Source organism: Pongo pygmaeus, chromosome 13 (assembly GCF_028885625.2).
Source record: "Pongo pygmaeus isolate AG05252 chromosome 13, NHGRI_mPonPyg2-v2.0_pri, whole genome shotgun sequence".
Taxonomy (NCBI): Eukaryota; Metazoa; Chordata; class Mammalia; order Primates; family Hominidae; genus Pongo; species Pongo pygmaeus.
Genome location: NC_072386.2, coordinates 85,184,883 through 85,207,674, shown reverse-complemented (window position 1 = coordinate 85,207,674; position 22,792 = coordinate 85,184,883). Strand labels below are relative to the sequence as shown.

The following is a 22,792-nucleotide window of genomic DNA, read 5'->3' as shown; positions in this document are numbered from 1 at the left end:
CAATCATTCAGAATAAATACTCCTTTACAGCTTCAAATATGTTTTCTTCTCCAGAGAACCCTGCCACATGGTAAAGTGGGAAAACAGCTCTTACAAAAGAGATTTCAGGGTAGAAATCTCCAAATTTGAAGTTAACTTTTAATAATTTTTTTTCAAGACGGGGTCTCACTCTGTCACCCAGGTTACAGTGCAGTGGCACAAACATGACTCACTGCAGCCTCGACCTCCCTGGGCTCAAGTAATACTCCCACCTCAGCCTCCCGAGTGGCTGTGACTTATTATTATTATTTTTTGTAGAGAAGGCGTTTCACCATGTTGCCCAGGCTGGTCTTGAACTCCTAAACTCAAGCTATCCTCCTGCCTCTGTCTTCCAAAGTGCTAGAATTACAGGCATGAGCCACCACATCTGACATATATTTTTTATATTAAAACGGTTTTAGATTTTAAAAATTGAAAAGATAAGGCTGGGCGCAGTGGCTCATGTCTGTAATCCCAGCACTCTGGGAGGCTGAGGTGGGAGGAATGCTTGGGCCCAGGAGTTCGAGACCAGCCTGGGCAACATAGCGAAACCCTGTCTCTACACAAAATACAAAAATTAGCTGGGCGTGGTGCTGCTCACCTGTAGTCCCAGCTACTTGGAAGGCTGAGGTGGAAGGATCGTTTCAGCCCAGGAGATTGAGGCTACAAATATATTTTCTTCTCCAGAGAACCCTGCCACATGGTAAAGTGAGAAAACAGCTCTTACAAAAGAGATTTCAGGGTAGAAAGAACTTGGTGAGCCAAGTTCATGCCACTGCTCTCCACCCTGGGTGACAGAGTGAGACCCTGTCTTATAAAATAATAATAAAACAAAAAATAAAAATAAAAATCACAAAGATAATATACAGAGTTTCCATACACTCCATAGTCAGCTTTCCCTATTATTGGCATCTTATATTAGTATGCTTGTCACAAGGAGTGAACCAATACTGATACATTTACACACTTCATTCAGCTTTCTTTAGTTTTTCCTCAACGTCTTTTTTCTGTTTCAGGATACTACATTACTTTTATTTCATTTATTTTATTTTTGAGACACAGTCACGCTCTGTCGCCCAGGCTGGAATGCAGTAGCACAAAGACGATTGACTGCAGCCTTGACCTTCTGGGCTCGAGTGATCCTCCCACCTCAGCCTCCCAAGTGGCTGGGACTACAGATGCCTGCCACCATGCCCAGCTAACTTTTTGTATTTTTAGTAAAGATGGGGTTTCGCCATGTTGGCCAGGCTGGTCTCGAACTCCTGGCCTCAAGTGATCTGCCCACCTCGGCCTCCCAAAGTGCTAGGATTACAGGTGTGAGCCACTGCACCCGGCCGGGACACCACATTGCTTTTAATCATCATGTCTCCTCAGGCTCCTCTTGACTGTGGCAGTTTCTTAGACTTTATGCTGACCTTATTCGTTTTCAGAAGTGCTGATCAGGTATTGTGTTTAATGTCCCTTGACTGGGATATATCTGATGCTTTTCTCACGATTAGATTGGAGTTAAGAGCTTTTGTGAGGAAGACCACAAAGATGCCATTTTCATCATATCATACCAGAGAATAAATTATCCCCATAAATTATCACTGTTGATGTTGACCTTGATCATCTTGCTGAGGTAGTATTGTCAGATTTCTCTAGTGTAAAGTTACTTTTTTCTCCCTTTCCATTCTGTTCTCTTCGGAAGGGAGTCACTGACTGTATAGTCCACACTTAAGGAGTGAGGAGTTATGCCCCACCTCCTTGAGGACAGAACATGTCCACAACTAACTTGGAATTGTTTTGCACCGTGGATTTGTCTATTCTTCCTCATTTGTTTATTTATTCAGTCGTTTATTCACATCAGCTGGACTAATGGCTATTTCATACTCTTGGATGTCATTCGAAACTACTTGATATGTTTTGTTGCTTGGCTTCGGGCATGAGGAGCTCTTTCGGACAGCCCCTTGTCCCTCTGGCATACCCCCATCGCTGTGGGTTGTTGCTCCTGCTATTTGAGGGCATCCTTACTTTCTGACATTACAAGATGCTCCAGGCTCATCTTGTATATTTCCTGCCCCTGTTCTGGACATTTCTCCAAGAAGTCCTAGTTTTCTTCATTGGAGAATGGTATCAGAAACTAAGATCTGGGTGCTAGGTGTGCTTACTTCTAAGACCCTCTCAGCTGACAAGCCAAGATACAGTGTGTGTGTGTGCGCTCACGTGTGTGTATGTGTGTGTGTGTATGTATACACATACACACACAAACCCTTAGAAACACACATATCTGTAATTATTTCCACATGCAACCATCCACATCTATATTAAGCTATTTCATTTTGATACTCCTAAGTTTTATTCTCAGCTGGGATACAGTGCAGGCGGGAAATGGGGAAGCCACTAATGGAACTTAAAAGAAAAGGTACCAATTTACAGATTTTCTTATATTTCTGTCTAATTTAAAAACAGAAATTTATTGAAAGCTAATATAATAAATTTATGTTTTAAATATACTTGAAAGCTTTGCATACAGTAAGTGACATGTGAAGATCAAATTCAAAAAAAGTCATTCTCTTTCTCACTTGAGATACAGATTTATCTAGAAGCTTCCAGTCATTTTATTTTCTTACCTGTAAAATGAGAATAAAGAGCTTCTCATCCAAGCCTGAGAACTTAGAGTGGGTATAACTGATAATATTCTGCAATTCAGGAACAAATATGTAGAAACCATTTTAGTTTTAATAAATGTAGACTCTGTCCCCTGGAGGAATAAGCTCTAGCTAGTTATGTTTTTCACGCAACTGTAAAATTTTATATTTTCACACAGTTATATTCATAAAGTATTGTGATCCTGATAATTACTATTCATTTATATCACTAAGAAGTTATTTCTGTCTAGCAAACTGGCATTCTTTACTCATTTTAAAGTCCTTAACATATCCAAACAATTACCAGTACATCCTGAGATTTATTCTGCAGCGCAAGGGAGAGTTGAGAGAGACCTGGTGTTCATTCACAATTGACTGTAAATAAAATTCCCCACCCCAGAAAAAGGGAAAAAAAGAGAAAACATCTTTCTAGGATTTGTTTTTTAAAATAATTTTTCTTATCCTCAGAAGACTGCACAAATGGCATTAATATACTAACACATATTCCCAAACTTCCAAGGATACAGTTTAAACATCTTCTGTGATCATATATATTTACTGAATTATCAGAAAATGAGATATCAAGACTAAATTTATCATTTGAAGGAGCAAAATGTGCCCAAGGACCTCTTTAATTTCTTTTTTTTTTTTGAGACGGAGTCTCGCTCTGCCGCCCAGGCTGGAGTGCGGTGGCACAATCTTGGCTCACTGCAAGCTCTGCCTCCCAGGTTCATGCCATTCTCCTGCCTCAGCCTCCCGAGTGGCTGGGACTACAGGCGCCCACCACCATGCCCAGCTAATTTTTTTATTTTTAGTAGAGACATGGTTTCACCGTGTTAGCCAGGATGGTCTCAATCTCCTGACCTCGTGATCCACCCGCCTCGGCCTCCCAAAGTGCTGGGATTACAGGTGTGAGCCACCACACCCGGCCCTCTTTAATTTCTTTATAGAAACCATCATTTATCCATAAGTACTCATCACTTTTACATGTCATTTAATTCACCAGTCTAATCTCTTTCTTTGCAGTGAGCACTCAGGAGAAAGTCATGTTTGAGGCCATAAATATTTCTTCCAAATTCTGCCAATAGTTCCTTCTTCCTCATTATTCTAGTTCAAAAATGAAATATCTAGGAGTATAAAAACTATAATTTCCTAGTTAAATATTCAGAGATAGTATATTGTTATATCATATTGAAATTCCCATCTTTAATAATTCAAAAAAGTGTGAAGATACAATAAGAACACCTGTTTCATTCTTTCAGTCTCCAAAAACTATCTAATAAGTTATTCTATAAATAAATCACTATGCTTTTGTACTGAGGTAAGTTTGCACCAACCCTGCAATTTTGCAATGGCTGCCTCAGACTCTAACAGAAATAAGACAGGAAGTGAACTCATTCTGAGCAGGGTGAGAGACCAGAACAGAAGGTAAGATTAGAGGCAAGGAATGAATAATTAGAGCTCAAAGTCAAAGTGAGGCTTTAAAAACCGTATCTGCAAGGTGTTTTGGGGGATGAATTGAGGGAGAAATGTAAGCAATTGCCGAAGACCACTGCTTCAATTAAGGAAATCCAACACTATAAAAGAAGGCTCTCAAACCCAGCTAACAGAGGTCAACATTCCTCCATCCAAGCTCTGCAATAATTACCATATTGATTTGCAGGACTTAAGCACAAATAGGTAAAATACGGAGGAATCAATAAAATTTGATTTTAAAATTCTCAAATTTAAAAAAATCTGAACAACTGTTGGAGGAAGGACAATAAGAAAAAAATTTTTTTAAATCTGAACAACTGTTGGAGGAAGGGCTGCCTAAATGTATCCTCTAGAAAACGAAGCCTCATCAATTCCTTCTCCTCGAACGAAAACCCAGGGGTCTTTCTGGTACCAAATACCAAGAATCGCAGCCAAAGAAGCCAGTGTGCTGTCTCAGAGGACTGTTATGCTGCTCAGAAACAGGTCTTTTGTATGCTTTGAGGGGGTCACATTACATGAAAACTGACAAAAGTCAGGGAGGCATAGCTGCCAATAGACAGGTACGGTAAGGAAGGCACAAAGCAGAGCTGGCTTTATTTGAAAGCACTTTGCCAGGCTTCACACCAACCCAGCTTCATGGCAGTCTGGTCTCTCAAGGGACTATGAAGGAACGTTAAGCAAGTATTCACTCGGAGACGTATCACTCCCATCTACAGCACTCCAAGTCACCAGCAGAGATCTCAATGGAGAGCGAGGCTCAGGATTTCATCATTAAGCACGCCTTTCAATCTCAACTCAGAAATAGGGAGGGCTTAATAATCTTTTCATCTTGACTTAAGGGAGCTAATCCTATTAAGGGTTTAGCATGCCTGGGAATTTACCTGCTTCACTGTAGGTCTAAGGATTTGAGGCTACTTGGGTAATGTCACAGAAGACACAGGAGCATCTCTGCAGAACCGGTCTCATGTTTGAAAGCATCCCTGCAGTGTACAAGATTAACAGGTGTGGGGCTTCGAAGTGCTCGGATAACCTACCTGCCACTCTGGTCTGAGGTCCATGTAACTGATCGCCCTTCAGGTTTAGTTTTGTACCATATCCTGATAGCATGAGGAAAGTCAGTAGCTGTCTGAGCCCCCGTCTTCCTTATCTGCAAGCTCCAAGTGTCAGTGTCAAAGAGGAGATCCCCACAGCCAGGAGCCTGGCTGCAGCAAGCATAATAGTCTAACTGCTCCCTCCAGCGATTTGCAGGCAAAGTCACAAGTTCACGTACAATCTGATTCCTGAACTCCTCAGAAACAACCGTGAGCTCAGGAGACCTTGTAAATTTTTCCAGACCTGGCACAGCAGCAACATCCACCTCCTCGACTTTTAACACAGATAAATCACAGCAGTCCAACACTAGCAAAAAATCCTCACTCCCATGATTCCCTGTGTCACAGCAGTACTTTGAGCTAGAAATCCCAGAAGCATGTTCCTGGTTGTCATGGTTACCATCTTTATCAGAAGTATCTTTTTCACCTTTACTACAGATTGCAAAATCACTATATTCCATTTCAGATGAGAAGGTCCTTGCATTTGTCACAGGAATATGGCAGGGTTCAGGCATCCCAAATTTGCAGGCTTTGTTTGATTCTGATTGGCAGGCTTCCTTGATAGAGCTATTCTGTTTCTTGAATCTGTTTCCATCCTCGAGGAAAAGCACTATGGTCCCCTCAATGACTTGACTTTCAAAATCCACATCCAAATCCAGTACATAGTGCTTCACAAGTATGTGGCTGGTGTTGGCCATGAGAGGCAGGTCATCTCTGGCAGGGTCCAGCTGTATGTCCATGATGTGGTTTATTGTTTGAGGGATTTATTAAAATCTCAGATGGGGTTTCCTATCTGCCTTAATCTTCCAGAATCATAAATAGCTGCTTATCAAAAAACCAACTGATGTCACAAATTATGGTTCCACACCTTTCAGTTTCCTGGCAAAAAAGGAAAGCACAATTAGATAAAATTCCAAATAAAACCTAAGTGCTCCTGCAACTGCTGCTCCTACAAGTTGACCACCATCCTTAAATACTCCCCCAAGCGGTAGATGCTCACGGCTAGAAGGCTGACTTATCTTTTTTACTGACATGAAAGAAAGCTGCATTATGGGTTTCTAAAAATATTTCAATTACCAACTGGATGGCATGGGCCTCCACAAAGCCAGAAGAAGCACGCTCCAATGAGAACTGTCCTTCTTTTAGAAAACAGCAAGTGTTATGCAAAAGTGTAACCCAGCATCACTGTGCCTCTAGTCTTAAAAGATATTAAATGTATCCCTTCTAATTTTGTGCATCAAAAGATAAGTGATTGTTTTTCCACTGTGATTCCAAGTAATAAGTGTGAATGAAGGCTAAATGGCCCCATACATTTTATTCTTTGAGAGTAATAATTTAATACATACAATGTAACTCCAGGGATTAACGTACTTTTCACATTAGGACTGCTCTCATATCAGCACTTCCAGTAAATTACAGGAAAATGAGCCAATTTACCAGGAGTGCATTCTGAGTATTCCTTTGAGATTGTTCACAGAGATTTTTCAAATTTATAGTTAAATACTCAAGGTATATCATTACATCTTAATAGCTGAAAACCCATTAACATTCTGGATAATAGCCTTCTTGTGGCAAACAAAAGGTCTTCTCACTTGAAAAAAAAAGCATGCAAATACCTATAAAAGGAAGGAGAGAAATTAAAATGTAGAAACAGATGTTACAATAAAATGCACAAGTTCTTCATAAAAGTTCTGAATCAAAATATATTCTTATTGTATACTAGCAATCTGCCTAAAAGAAAAATTATTTGAAATTATTTCAGTCCCTGTTGTGTACCTAGTTTCTTTCAGCATATGCTGTTCTTTTTTTATTCTTTTACCAAAACCAAAAAAGAAATGGCAGGGGAACAGAAAGAAAAACTCTGACAGAGCAGATATGTTTAAAACAATTTTCGTATTTCTAAATATCAGGAGGCTTTCTTTCAACAACTGCAAAACATCATTACTTGCTTGAATTTTCAAGTAAATCAAGCCCTCCCTTTGTATCCTAACTCCTCCTCACTTCCCTGCCAGCTTTATCTGCAATCTCTACTAGACCCTTTTATTTCCTTTCCTTCTAGAATCTCATTCTAGGTTAATATCCCATTGAGTTTCAGTTTCTACCTCTCCACAGACTATTTCCTCTTCAAAATCTCACCTAACCTTAAAAAATCCTGCCTCCTGCAGCCTTGTACAATCCAGTTTCTAGCTACTTTTCCAGTCATGGAGACAACATTCCCTTGCATCCTTGTCCTCTAGCCAAAGGGCCTACTCAAAACACTGCTTCCTGACGAGGACTTGACTCTAGGCCTCTGTGCCTTTTGGACTAACCCATGTGCTGGACCTGGAGTGCTCCTGGCTCCTGCCTTCCACCTCCACCTGCCAAATCCTATTCTTCCTCCATGTCCTAGTTTAAGTGCAACCACCTCCTAAAACCCTTCCCTGGTCCTTGCTCCCTCCCCCACTGAACTATATGTGGCACACTTTCAGTGCAATAGAAGTAGAGAGAAACAAGGTTACAAAGAATAGTCTGAGTTTACTTTATGGAGAAGCTGGTATTTCCCTTGGTTCTAGAAAAGTGAATGAGCACAGGGGATAAGCCAGAGTATTTTCTGTCCTGTCATTTTGAAAAATAACCTTCGATAAAGCCGTTGGCTATTTCTATGTAATGAGAAACAGTGATCTTAAAACTTCATTCTGATGGTGGCTGTGGCTGCTAACATACAGTATTTTGTTGACTGGGCATCTCTGAAAAAACTTGTTTGATTAAAAAAAAGCCCTGAACACACACATGCTCACACACACACACACAGAAGGAAAACCGGCATCAGCTGAGACAAAGGTCAATTTAGTGGCTGGCTAAACTATTATATTCAGAGAAAAACAGTTTAGTATTTTTAACATTATAGATATAATTATTTATTATCCAACTCTAACAGATTCGTAAATTCACTTCTAAAAATCTGTATAATTTAGGCATAAAATATATTCTACAGAGCAGTTGTCACCACTTTTGTTTCTGGTGGCAGAGAATGAGGCTGCCCTAGAGCCCTATCCACTCAAGCCTGTTAGCAGAGCCACTGTTATGAAAAGTCATGGCTGGCTTTCCAGTGGCTAACCACTGCTGCCTCTAAAATCAGTGTACTACGTGGTATGTGTTTTAAGTGATGAAACGTTTGTCATCCTGACTGACAATCCATTGGTTCTCTTTAGTGGATTCTTTCGCATACTCTCCATAGAGGCAATTCTAAAACTTTTAATTTTCCAATTCCATGTCTTGCTGACTCATTCTCAGTTGATGATCTGGCCCCCTGCTTTGCTGAGATAATTCTGAATCTCTGCAACTCAACCATACCTCAAAGTATCATCAGTTCTTCATAAGTATTACCTTCTCATGATTCAGAGGGAACAATATCCCTTCTCACCAAAGCTTATAAAGCTTATTCTGCCCCACTGAATCCCAACTTCTGGGGTTTTGAGAGAGCCAAATAAATAGCACATTCCTCTCCCATCCAGATTCTGAATGTAGTGAGAAATAAGATGAAGATATGGCAAAGGCAGACCAAAATATCGCTACTGATGAAGGCTAAGCTGGAGAACATGGCTTACTGTGAGAGCCAAAGGTACCTGGAAACTGAATCACAAAATTAGGTTTATCCACATGGTCACAGGCAATGCTGGATCAAGTTAAAGCTTCCAGAAGGGGAGGTAGCCTCCCTCATGTAAGGGAGGAAGAGAGAAAAATGGTTCTCTGTGGTCAAGAGTGCTGCCCAAAAGCAAAAGGGAGATGAGCAGAGCACATCCAGTTTCTTCTTCCCAAATTTATCAGACTATGTCACCCCACCTCCCTTAGGATAAAGGCACCAGGAGTGTTACACTGACCGAACTCCAACAAGGAAGGAAACATGAGAAGTGGGGAAGAAGTGTTCTCTCAACACCATCCGCTTCCACTTACTTGAACCCTGTTTCATTTGACATTTTTCTCTTGCCAACATTTTCTCCCCCTCAATGATTACACCCTATTCTGAACATTCAAACATCCCTAGGGTTGTGGGCTCAAGCGATCCTCCTTCCTCAGCCTCCCAAGTAGCTGGGACCATAGGTGCGTGCCACCACACTCATCTAACTTTTTAAATTTTTGTAGAGACGAGGTCTTGCCATGTTGCCCAGGCTGGTCTTGAACTCTTCAGCTCAGGCGATCTGCCCACCTCAGCCTCCCAAAGTGCTGGGATTACAGGTGTGAGCCATCATACCTAAGCCAACCTTAGGGCTGCCATCTTTTTTTTTTTTTTTTGAGACAGAGTCTCGCTCTGTCACCCAGTGGCACAATCTCAGCTCACTGTAAGCTCCGCCTCCCTGGTTCACGCCATTCTCCTGCCTCAGCCTCCCAAGTAGCTGGGACTACAGGTGCCCGCCACCATGCCCGGCTAGTTTTTTTGTATTTTTGGTAGAGACGGGGTTTCACCATGTTAGCCAGGACGGTCTTGATCTCCTGACCTCGTGATCTGCCTGCCTCGGCCTCCCAAAGCGCTGGGATTACAGGCGTGAGCCACCGTGCCTGGCCTAGGGTTGCCATCTTTAAAAACAATCAACAACTTCCTTTGGCCTACTTTAAGTCATCTTTATTTTATTGAACTTTGGAGCTGAAAAATTCCTTAGGGCTCACTCAATCCAACACTCTAATTTTACAAATGAAGACAGTGGGTCCCAGAGAGGCAAAGCAATTTGCTCAAGGTCACCCATTTCTTTTTGTTTGCCACTAACAGAACATTTCCCACTTGCTGATGCTTTTCCTTGGAATTCTCATCTCCCAGGTCTCACGGCCATCTCCTTCATATTGTCTAAGTCATAAATCAAATGTCACCTCTAAGTCTCTCTTCTATATCTTCCTTCGACCTTCTTTATCTTCTTCAAGTTATGCAGACTAGTAACCAGTTCTTATTGTAATAGCTTTGGGGGGCAAAGGAGAACTTTTAAGCCAGCCCCAGAAGATTCTGAAGAGCACTGTCACTTCTGCATGGTTTCCAACCTGAATTATGTACAAGTCTATTAAGTTGTTGCTTATTTGCCTATGTCTTACTTGTCTTAGATTCATGGATGACCTAAATCATCTTTCTCTCTGCAAGTACGTAATGCTCACTGACGTCAATCAGGGTCACAGCCCCAAATTTAGGGAAAAACTGAACTGCCTGTGGTTGCAAATGCATGTATGTGGCCACCTTGCAAGGCCTCTCTCAGCAAATGGAAACCATATTTCTAAGCAGTCCGTTGACTTCAGCACTTTTGGCTATTACTGTGCTCCAATTCAAAATGCCAGCCTGTCTCACTGAAGCAGTTTTCCATTCTCTGTCATAAGCCATAACATATAAAAGTCCCCCCTTATAAAAACCAGTGGTTAGTTTTCCAGTGGCTAACCATTGCTGTGTCTAAAATAAGTGTGCTAAAAAAAAAAGAAAAACAAAATAAGTGTGCTATGTGGTATGTATTTTAAATGCTTAAATGATTGTCTCAGCAGCACCATTAAAGGCTTTGAAAGGATTAGCGTACAGTAATATTTTTCTTAAGGGGGAAGAGGATCACATACTAAACAGAGTTATGGCACAAAGAAGAAACTGCTCTGCCATTCTCAACCATCCAAAGTGGAATGCACCCATTTACAAATGTGGTATATAATCTCTGTAACACCATCCCCAAACCCCCCAACGAAAACAATTTCATTCTCCTTTCAAGCTACAAAGTAACGTGCATCCTCACGACTCTAACTTACCCTGGCTCATTTTATAGTTACCTCCATCCTCCAATGCTCTAAAAATTCCTTGTAACTCCTGAATCATTTTTGTGTTCACCAGATTAAGTGGAGTATCCTCAACACAGCAGGTTCTCAATAAATATTTGTGGAATTGCCATCCAAAGGTATTTGTGATTTCAATGTCTAGTTACTTATACAACAGGGATTCTAGCTTGCCTGTACTCTACAGTCTAGTGCTAAGTTACTGCTTAAGTAACATCTCCCTCCAGACGTCTCATTTTTTCTTCTCAAGATACACCTGTGCCTCTTTTTTATGCCACATCTTTTTACTTGTAAGCAACTGGGGGGAAAGGAGAAATTATTTTTGCATATATGCTTATTCTATAGCATACAGCACACTGTGAGTAGTTACTATTTAATTCCACCGATTACTTGATCAGAGAATGACAGCTTTCTGCTATTCCAGGTGTGTTCATTATTTAGGATATGCCAATTGCTCTTAATAACAGCCAGTGTATTTGCTGAAATACACTGTTTCTGGGCACAATTCTTCAAACACTCAAATGCATATAGTCACAGGAACATAGCTTACTACTGTGAAATTCAATAATTTCAGAATTAGAAGGAAACTTAGAAGTTCAAATATACTGTTTTGTGTTTATAAATGTCACACTGACATATTACTCTGCAACTTCTTTCACTCAATGGTTTTGAAATATAGACATGTTGATGTATACAAATCTGTCTCTTTTAACCGCTGTTTAATGCCCCCACAGGAATATTCTATAATGTATCCATACGTTCCCCTACTGATAGTTATTTGAAAATTTTATTGATTGCAAACAATGCTGCAATGAGCCTCCTTACGCACATCTCCTAGCTGCACACGTGCAAGTAAAAAGATGTGGCATAAAAAGAGGCACAGGTGTATCCTGAGAAGAAAACATGAGATGTCTAGAAATTCCGTTTTGCCTGATGTTAATATTGTCATACCTACTTTCTTTTGGTTTGCTTTTTCCCGGCATATTTTTTCAATCCCTTTATTTTTAACTGCTCTGGACTCTTTTTGCCTTGGCTGTCTTTTTAAAACATTTGGCTGGCTATTTAAAAAATATAATTATCATTTTTAATGACTGCAATGAATTTCTTTACACTTAACACAATTACAGTTGTAATAGCACCATCTCAATCAACATATTTTATGTTTTCTATCGCCCATGATTTTCTTTGCTTCTTAGCTTTATTTTTCTGCTTTTTATTGAATTTTTCTACATTCCTGTTTTCCCCTCCACTGTTTCATAACTTACACAATCAATGCCTTTAATATGCCTAAAGTCAATCTCGAATAACCTTCCAAACAATATAAGGACCTTAGAAAGTTTTATAACCAGTCTTCCTCTTCCTTACTCCATACCAGCTTCCATATTATTGTTGCTATTATCTTAGTATCACATTGTTTGTTAAAACTCCATCCAACTTTTTAAAAGTCAATATTCATTTGTATTTACAAATATATTCACCAGCTTCCTTACTCCTGATAATTTATACATTCCACTCCTTCCTTCTGGGTCCAATTTTATTCTACTTGTTGTATGACAAATTAACTTCGTAGCTTCAAACAGCAACCATTTTATTATATTCTATAGGTCATGACTGTAGGTAACAGTCAGCTGGGCCACTCTTCTACATCTTATGAATCTGTCTATGTTACTCAATGGTACTCAGTTGGAGGATGGACGTGTCTCGAGGGTCTGATGCCCAGAAAGGCCACTTATTTAAACTTATTTAAATAAGTTTATTTAAATAAAGCTTATTTAACACTGAGCTCTTGTAATGGTTGTACATCTTCTATGGTAGCTGGCAGCCCCCAGCATGAGCATCTCAAAGAACCAGTTGAAAACTGCATGGCCTTTTCTGACCGAGCCTCAAAGTCAACATGGTTATTATTGCTACCACAGTCTACTGCTTTCAGGTGCAAACTCATAAGGCCAATCCAGATTCAAGGAGAGGGGATTAGACTCCACCTTTTGGTGGGGGAATAGCAAGGTATACTGTAGAAAAGCATGGAAGACGGTAGATATTGTTATGGCCATTTTTGGAAAATACAATCTGCCACAATTTCCTTTTTACTTAAGTTTATCTTTAGTAATTATTTTAGGAGGAGTCCATGGGTAACAAACTCTTTTAACAGTTGTATGTTTGAAAATGTCTGTATTACATCCTCTCTACTGAATGACCACTTAACTAAGTGTAGACCTTTTGTTGATAGTTATTTTTAATTAACACTTCGAATACAAGATTCCACTGTAACCTGGCATATCTTTTTGCTGATAAGAAAAAATTTTGTTATTAGCATGCATTTACTGATATGTATGTGTTCTTTCTCCCTGGTACATGCATGTGGGGTTTGTGTGTGTATGTGTGTGTGTGTGAGAGAGAGACAGAGAGAGAGAGAGACTTGTGTGTCTGTATGTGTGTTGTTGTTTCTAAATACCTGAAGTGGAAGGGAGATTTCCTTACACTTCAGTTGATCATATTGGCCAGAAGTCCACAGACTATGATATATCACTTAATGGTCCAGACCCACAATTCCTTTTGGTGAAGAAGTTTTCATGAGGCTGGGTGCAGTAGCTCATGCTCGTAATTCCAGCACTTTGGAAGGCCAAGGCGGGAGGATCACTTGAGCCCAGGAGTTCAACACAAGCCCGGGTAACATAGGAAGACCTCTCTCCACAAATAACAGTTAGCCAGACATGGTGGTGTACACGCCTATAGTCCAGTTACTTAGGAGACTGAGGTGGGAGGATTGCTTGAGCCTGAGAGGCCAAGACTACAGTGAGCCGTGATTGCGTCACTGTACTCCAGCCTGAGCAACACAGCGAGACCCTTTCTCAAAAAAAAAAAAAAAAAAAAGTTTTCATGGGTACTATGTTCACGGTCTGAATGATGGGATCAATAGAAGCCCAAACCTCAGCATCATGCAATATACCCTTGCAACAACAAACGTGCACATGAATCTAAAATTAAAATTTCAGTTGAAAAAAAAAAAAAAGAAATTTTCATGTAGGGTATTCTTCATTGTATAACATTAGAGGCACCAGAGCTATAGATTACCTTTTATTATCACAGAAGCCCAGAGAGATGATTAAAGATTGAGAGGTTAACAATATGTACAAAGAAAGAAGCCCAGATACATAGAAAGCTGGATTATATCACTCAATCAACAAATACGTGGAATCCTCTTCCATTCTGTCTTTGTATAGTAACTCTCTGGACCCCATCATGTCCTCAAGGAAAACATTCCTGACCTCACCGATTAAGTCAAATTCCCCTAATATTAGATTTCATAGATGTGTGCTTCTTAGTAGCACAACAAACACAGTTTTAGTTTTACATTTAGTTTTACTAAATGTAAAACTTGTATTATTTAATTAATATAATTCTGCCCTCTCCTTAAATGAAAGGGAGTACCACTTCTGGTAATAGTGGAGTACCTTCTGGCAGACTAATCCTCCCACTGATAGTACTTATAAACTCTATACAAAAAGACAAAATTTCTGAAGGCCCATGAGAGTGAGCAAAAAGCTGACAAGAACTGTAGGGAGCCAACACATGGAAGAAGGGAATGGCACTGAGCTTCCTGCTTTATAGTTTTTCACCGGAGAGAAAGCCCTAGTTGGTGCCAGGCAAGGCAGTTAACCCATTTATGCCAGAGGTTGCAATTTTTCCTTTTTGTGAAAAATCAGACCTTCGGCCGGGTGCAGTGGCTCACGCCTGTAATCCCAGCACTTTGGGAGGCCAATGCAGGCGGATCACGAGGTCAGGAGATCAAGACCATCCTGGCTAACATGGTGAAACCTCATCTCTACTAAAAATAAAAAAATTAGCTGGGCGTGGTGGCAGGCGCCTGTAGTCCCAGCTACTCAGAAGGCTGAGGCAGGAGAATGGCATGAACCCGGGAGGCAGAGCTTGCAGTGAGCCGAGATTGAGCCACTGCACTCCAGCCTGGGCGACAGAGTGAGACTCCGTCTCACAAAAAAAAAAGAAAAGAAAAGAAAAATCAGACCTTGGAGACGAGCTCGAGCAGCAGGATATAAATAACTGCCACAAGTTTAGCGTTCCAATAATGGAACCCTAAGCATAAATGGTTAAAACTCAGATTGAAACCTGAACTTTTGTTTTGTTTTGTTTTGTTTTGTTTTTTTGAGACGGAGTCTCACTCTGTCACCAGGCTGGAGTGCAGCGGCCTAGTCTCGGCTCACTGCAACCTCTGCCTCCCAGGTTCAAGTGATTCTCCTGCCTCAGCCTCCCGAGTAGCTGGGACTACAGGTGCCCACCACCACGCCCGGCCAATTTTTTGTATTTTTAGTAGAGACGGGGTTTCACCATGTTGGCCAGGATGGTCTCAATCTCCTGACCTCATGATCCACCCACCTCAGCCTCCTAAAGTGCTGGGATTACAGGCGTGAGCCACTGCACCCGGCCGAAACCTGAAGTCTTACTGGCTGAAGAATGAGAGACTAGAGTTCAAGACCAACACAGCAGCTGGAGAGAAAAGGAGGAAAACTTTAGGAAAGGTGATGTCTACAAAGCAAGAGTCCCATATTCTGTATATAAACTCTGCCCAATTCCCTAATTGTCCCCTGAACCATGCAAGTATGGAGGAGATCAAACAGCCTCCTTAAGGCAAAATGAACTCAACTAAACTGAGATTTTGATTGCTCACCACAGCAGCAAAGGCAAAGTTAGAAGTCTGAGTTCAGCTAAGTTAATTGTCTGTTAATACAAAACATCAATATTCTTCAGAGGAATATAACAGAATCCAGAGTTTCTACAAAGTATCAAATACAATGTCTAAGATAAAATATAAAACTACTAGACGTAAAAGAAATAAGAAAACATGACCCAAACTCAAAGAAAAAGCAATTAGTAGAGACCAACTTGAGTGGACCCAAATATTAGAATTAACAGACAAAGATTTTAAAGCAGCTATTCATATTATAATTAGGCATAAATGCTGTAATACATGAACTAAAAGGAAAACTCAGCAAAGAAATAGGAATTAGTTTTTTGAAAAGGAAAAGAAAATTCTAGAACTGAAGAATACTATATTTGGATAAAAACTTCACTGGATGGTTTTAACAGAAGATTCATGATTATAGAAGACAGTCAGTGAACCAGAAAATAGTTATATAGAAATTATCCAGTGTAAAGAACAGAAAAATGTGAAAAAGAATGAACAGGTACTCTTGGGACAAATAATTGGAGTCCAAGATGGACAGGCAAAAGAGAATGTGGTCACAAAAAGAATACTTTAAAAAACAATAAGCAGTGAGCACAACTGGCACCTAGATCTTGGTTTCTAAATACCATTTTCCAACAAAAGGAACCAGCCCTCCTTGGAGACATGGCTGATTCTCAGGCTGGGCAGGGAAAATACAAGATAGATCTGAAGCATCACATGGACCTCTAAAGCAAAGAAGAAAACAGACAGACAAACAGAAGAATTGGGACACAGGAATCAACCTGAAAGAGCTTTCAATGCCCAAAGCTGGAACACTTTGAGTAAGAAAATAAATAATGATAGTATTGGATTAAACCCAAAGAATATTCTAATATAAACAAATAATTGAATAAGTAATCATTTGTTTAAATTGAATAAATAAATTTGTTTAAATTGGTTGAACAAATAATCATGAAGGGAGAGACTACACCTTCCTTACGGAAGAATTCCAAAACATCGATGTAGATATTACCTCTTCAAAGATGTAGAACTGAATTCCCTTCCCCTTGAATATAGGCAAAACTTAATTATTTGCTTCCAAGCAATACAGAATGGAAAAGAAAAAATATTATGTTTACAGTAGAGAAATCAGGCAGTTTAATCAAGTTTAATATCACCAGTGATAAGTCATATTGGTATCACTATCCTATAGGATGATGCAATGAGAAGGGTACCTTACCTCTGTAGTATTCCTGAAACCTCACTGTAAGCATGAGGAAACATCAGACAAACCCACACTGAGGGACATTCTAAAATATACCTAACCAGTACTCTTCAAAAGTGTGAAGGCTATAAAAAACAAGTAAAATCTGACAAAGTGTTACAGAATGGAGGTGTCCAGGGGATATGATAAAATGCAATGTGGTATCCTAGACTGGATCCTAAACAAACAAACAAACAAAAAGGACATTAGTGGAAAAACTGTAGATAAAAGCATTATGCCAGGGCTACATTTTTAGTTTAACAAATATACCGTGATTATATGAACATGAAGAGAAGCTGGATGATGAATTGGGAACTCTCTATACTATGTTTGCAACTTTTTGGTAAATCTAAAAGTATTTCAAAAGAAACCATTTATTTAAAAATAGTTAAAATTTTCCAAATTTGGTGAGAGATATAAGGCTTCAAAAGTTTATTTACATAGGAAAAATACAAGGGAAAACATACCTAGGCACATCATTATCAAACTACTGAAAAACAAAAATAATCTTGAAAGTAGCCATTACAAAATGACATATTACACACAGAGGAACAACGACACAGATGACAGGGGGCTTTTTATCAGAATGATCTGAATTCTCAGAGAAACAATGAAGGCCACAGAAAACAGTGAAATGATACCTTTCAGGTGCAGAAAGAATGGGCGGGGGACATATATGCTTCAAATATATTAGTCCTGAAATCTTACGTATATTATTAATTTATTAGAAAGTCTTTATTTTTGTACTTAGCAAAATGGCAGCCCATTCTTGGTTAATTTATCCAAAGTTTTGAATGACTACAGGCTGAACTAATTTTTACTTTATTCAAGATTGGAATTTCCTATTTTTTTATTTATTATTCTATTTCAAAATAAATATATTCTAAAACACTAACCATCCCTCCAAAATATCTACTGGCTTCCTCCTTCAGTAGAAATTCTCAAGAATGGACAAACTGACATAGCATGGAACCAGTTTTTTCCTCAAATGTTGGGGCAGGTGTTAAACTTTCCAGCCCTTCAGCACTTTTCTTTCAGCTCACTTTCATATCTCCCCGACTTGCTAGAAATTGTTCTCTGGTGCCCTTAAACAGTTAATAAACTTTGAAAGCTGATGTCATTTTTAAACAGCAGAAACTGGCCAATCTAATGACCACCATTATCTCTGGTAAAATTTTAATCTTTGAGTTTAGGATATGCTTTTAGTCATTTTATTTGGTTTCTTGCATTTCAACCTTAAGCTTTTCCCCTTTGTTCATGCCTTTTTTTTTTTTTTTTTTTTACTTCAAGTAAAAATATAGTGTTAAAATAACATTGAGCTATATGTTCTAACTGTACAAGTACCAGCATATTCAGAGTTTAAATTCTCTCTGGAACCGTAACTCTAACTAGCCCCCTCCCCATGTAAATATATGCTACAATAGGGTCTTTCACTACAAAACTCATACCCGTGGGGCAATGTCATTTATCACTGAGTAAATAATGCAAGATAACATAATGAAAAGGGGATTTTGCTTTATTCCCTTAACTATAAATAAAAATATGTAGCACTTTGCAGGATTACCACATGTGGTATGATATTAACTTAAAGACCAATCTTTAAGCCAAACTGTAAATAAGATAAACTGTGCTCTCTGGTCTCAAGTTTAAAACAGTCTCTCTCTGCTCTAAATTTACTGCTTTCAGGAAGCATGTAAGAGTGACTGCATATAATTTGTGATCATGTAATGAAAGACTCTATTGTGATATGTATATTCAAAAAAAAACCCCCCCCCCCCCCCCACTGGAGTTAATGCTGTTGTGGGAATTATAAAAAGCGCCTGTGTTGAAGATCAATGCAGTAAGGCCAAGTCAGAGTCTCAGTCAAAGACCTTTTCCTGAACAAAAAAAGCAAATCACTGTCAGCTGTGGCTTGATTTATATATTATAACCAGTCAAGTGGGGGGGGGTCTAAAATGTGAACATTGAAAACAAAAACTGATTTTATTCCATCAGTATATGACTACCCTGAATTATGCTGAAACATGATGTGATGTGATGAACTTCGGCTTCCCTGATGGCAGCTTGTGTTGACTCTGGCTTTGTTGATCACATCTTCACACCCAGATGCCATTCCTCTTTGGTGCCTAATGTGTTTATGCTCACATTATCAGCAGACATTTGGGTTGCAAAGATAAGACTGGAAGTGATTTCACTCTACTTTCAAAGGTGAAAGAGTGTATCCCTTTGATTGCTACTTGCTTGCAAAGTATAGCATGTTTCAGTTTTCTGAAGAGTACCACTTAAACCAAATTATAGCAGAGTGGTCAGAAAAGGATTCCTGGGAAAACTCATTACAGTTATAAAGAAATGGAGATTTCGCTTTTCTACTCCATTTTTTAAGAGGTTATACCTGCCTAGGGGGCTGACAATCAAGGTACTGGAAAGATTACAGATAATGAAATGATGCTCAGAGAGCCTAAGTGTCTGAGATTTCCAAGATGTCAACCCAAGCAGTTGAACTCCAGAGTGTTCTTAACCGAGATATCCACAGCCTCTATTGCACAGCAATCCAAGTAACCATGACATGCTACCTTGTATCAATGTCACATGGAAAACCAAACAGAGGTCCACTACCCACCATAGCAAAGGCCAGAAGAAACCCACCGGCTGGATTCAGGGTGGTGAAGGGAGAGTAATTAGGTCAGGGAAGGGAGAGGCGGGCACAACAATAGACACACTACATCTCTGCCCAGCTCTTGTCTCATTCTAACATTCGAAAGAGTTCAATGAAAGACAGGCAATAATGAACGCAGGCGAGGATGTGAAGAAAGGGGAACCCTTGTCGTACATTGTTGGTGGGAATGTAAATTAGCACAACCACTATGAAGTACAGTATGGAGGTTCCTCAAAAAACCACAAATAGAAATACCATATGTTCCATCAATCCCACTGCTAGGTATATACTCAAAAGAAAGGAAATTAGTATATCAAAGACATACCTGCACTCCCATACTTACTGCAGCACTATTCACAATAGCCAAGATTTGGCATCAACCTAAGTGTCCATTAACAGACCAACAGATAAAGAAAATGTGGTACATATACACAGTAGAGTACTATTCAGCCATTAAAAAGAATAAGATCCTGTCATTTGCAACAATATGGATGGAAACGGAGAACATTATGTTAAGTGAAAAAAGACAGGCACAGAAACACAAACTTCCACGTTCTCACTCATCTGTGGGAGCTAAAAATTAAAACAATTGCTGGGCACGGTGGCTCACGCCTGTAATCCCAGCACTTTGGGAGGCTGAGGCAGGCAGATCACAAGGTCATGAGATAGAGACCATCCTGGCTAACATGGTGAAACCCTGTCTCTACTAAAAATACAAAAAATTAGCCGGGCATGGTGGCAGGCGCCTGTAGTCCCAGCTACTCCGGAGGCTGAGGCAGGAGAATGGTGTGAACCCAGGAGGTGGAGCTTGCAGTGAGCCGAGATCACCCATTACACTCCAGCCTGGGCAACAGAGCCAGACTCTGTCTCAAAAAAAAAAAAAAAAAAATTGAAACAATTGAACTCATGCAGATAGAGTACACTGGTAGTTTCCAGAGGCTAGGAGGGAGAATGGGGATGGTTAATGGGTACAAAGATATAGTTACAGACAATGATGAGATATAGTATTTGATAGCACAATAGGGTGACTACAGTCAGCAATAATTTGTTTTACATTTTAGAATAACTGAGAGTATGATTGGAATATTCGTAACACAAGGAAATAATCAATGCTTGAGGTGATGGATACCCCATTTCCCTGATGTGATTGCTGCATATTATATACCTATATCATAATATCTCATGTACCCTACAAATATATACCTAATATGTATCCAGAAAAATTAAAAATAAAAAAAGAGCTCAATGAAAATTAGAAGTCAATAGATTATTTCAACAGGTGGAAGTTTTGAAGCATTTTTTCAAATTTTACAATGTTTAGAGCACTTAAAGCACTGTATCTGTATTTTTCATAACTTTGCTGAGTGTTCTCAAAAATTAGATATAATTTAAACTAAATAATTTTATCGTAAATCCAATTTGTACCATATTTTATTCTTTTTTTTTTTTTTTGAGACAGAGTCTTGCTCTTGTTGCCCAGGCTGGAGTGCAATGGCACAATCTTGTCTCACTGCAACCTCCGTCTCCTGGGTTGAAGTGATTCTCCTGTCTCAGCCTCCCAAGCAGCTAGGATTACAGGCATGCACTACCAGGCCCAGCTAATTTTTGTATTTTTACTAGAGACAGGGTTTCTCCACGTTGGTCAGGCTGGTCTTGAACTCCCAACCTCAGGTGATCTGCCCACCTTGGCCTCTCAAAGTGCTGGGATTACAGGCATGAGCCACCGCGACCGGCCCACCATATTTTGTTGTTGTTGTTGTCGTTGAGACAGAGTCTCGCTCTGTCACCCAAGCTGGAGTGCAGTGGCACAATCTCGGCTCACTGCAAGCTCTGCCTCCCGGGTTCACGCCATTCTCCTGCCTCAGCCTCCCGAGTAGCTGGGACTACAGGCGCCTGCCACCACACCCAGCTAATTTTTTGTATTTTTAGTAGAGATGGAGTTTCACTGTGTGAGCCAGGATGGTCTCAATCTCCTGACCTCATGATCCGCCCACCTCAGCCTCCCAAAGTGCTGGATTACAGGCGTGAGCCACCGCGCACAGCCCCATATCTTATTCTTAATCATGATTAAGGATGAAGTAACCCCACTCCATTCCTCCCTCCCCACCATTGCCTTGTTATTCAGTAACATTCATTTTTACCGAGTGTGGTCTAGAGGAAGAAGCTGAGTAGCCCAGGCTGGACACCATGGTCACAATGTCAAAGCACTTCATTAATGGTCTCACTGGGACTCCCAAGTCCCTGCTCGCTTAACTTTGACCACATCTACCGCAGCATCAAGACTAGCTCCCAGGTATGCCAGCTTGCATTTTTCCCTGTTTGAGTCAACTGAAATTTGCAGATTCCCATCCACGTTTCCCCTCCTAATGACCTTATCTGCTGTGTGGGTAGTTACCTGGGTTCAATCCAACCCCTGTCCTCACCCCCGGGTCCACTCCCACGGCCTCTGTCCTCCACTCCATTCCCAGCCATGGAACACTGCCATCTCCCTCCTCCCTCATTGATTTTCCCATCTTCCAGGTGGTAGAAGCCTTTTGAGTTGCTCATGATTTCCTCTTGGAAAAAACAATAACAAAATGTGCTTTCCCTTGCTGGGCTCAAAGCTACCACTCTAGTTGCTGCTTTTGTTTATCTATCAAACTTTTCTGACCAGAAGGTTATAACCTTTTCTATTTTATGACTGCATATTTCTTAAACTGTTGAAATCTGGCATCTGATCACACCACTTCACTACAAGTTTACTTTCAAACATTCACAATGACTTACTTCTTGCCAAGTCTAGCTTAACCTCAGGCCTTATTTTCCTTGACTATCTATGGCATCTCATACTACTATCTTCCCACCATCTCCGATGATTCCTGGGACACAGTATCGTCCACATCTCTTCTTCTTCTTCTTTTTTTATTTTGCAAAGTGAAAGCAAGTTTATTAAAAAAGTAAAGAAATAAAGGAATGGCTACTCCACAGACAGAGCAGCCTGCATCTCTTCTTACATGCCCGTCTCCAGAACACTGGGTGCCTCCCAAGACTTAGCTGTGGGCCCTCTTCTCTTTCTTTAGTCTTTCTCTTGCTCACATCTCAGGTACTCAACTCATCATTCTACAAAAAGGATTCAACTTGTTATCCAGCTCTGATCTCTACATCCCTGTCTCCTATCTCCAAAGCAATGCTTCTCCAACAGTCTGCAGTTATTTTTCCCCTTATACT

At 40.1% G+C, this 22,792-nt stretch overlaps 1 protein-coding gene across 14 annotated transcripts in view; it reads right to left on the bottom strand.

The window, feature by feature from the left end:
• The window catches only part of AOPEP (aminopeptidase O (putative)), a 430,010-nt gene that overhangs the window by 390,947 nt on the left and 16,271 nt on the right, over positions 1–22,792 (bottom strand). For all 14 annotated transcript variants that reach the window (XM_054502563.2, XM_063649702.1, XM_063649703.1 and 11 more), the window contains exon 2: positions 5,159–6,094. In XM_054502563.2, the coding sequence (XP_054358538.1) occupies positions 5,159–5,955 (797 nt within the window). In that variant the 5' untranslated portion in view covers positions 5,956–6,094. The remainder of the gene's footprint in view (positions 1–5,158; positions 6,095–22,792) is intronic.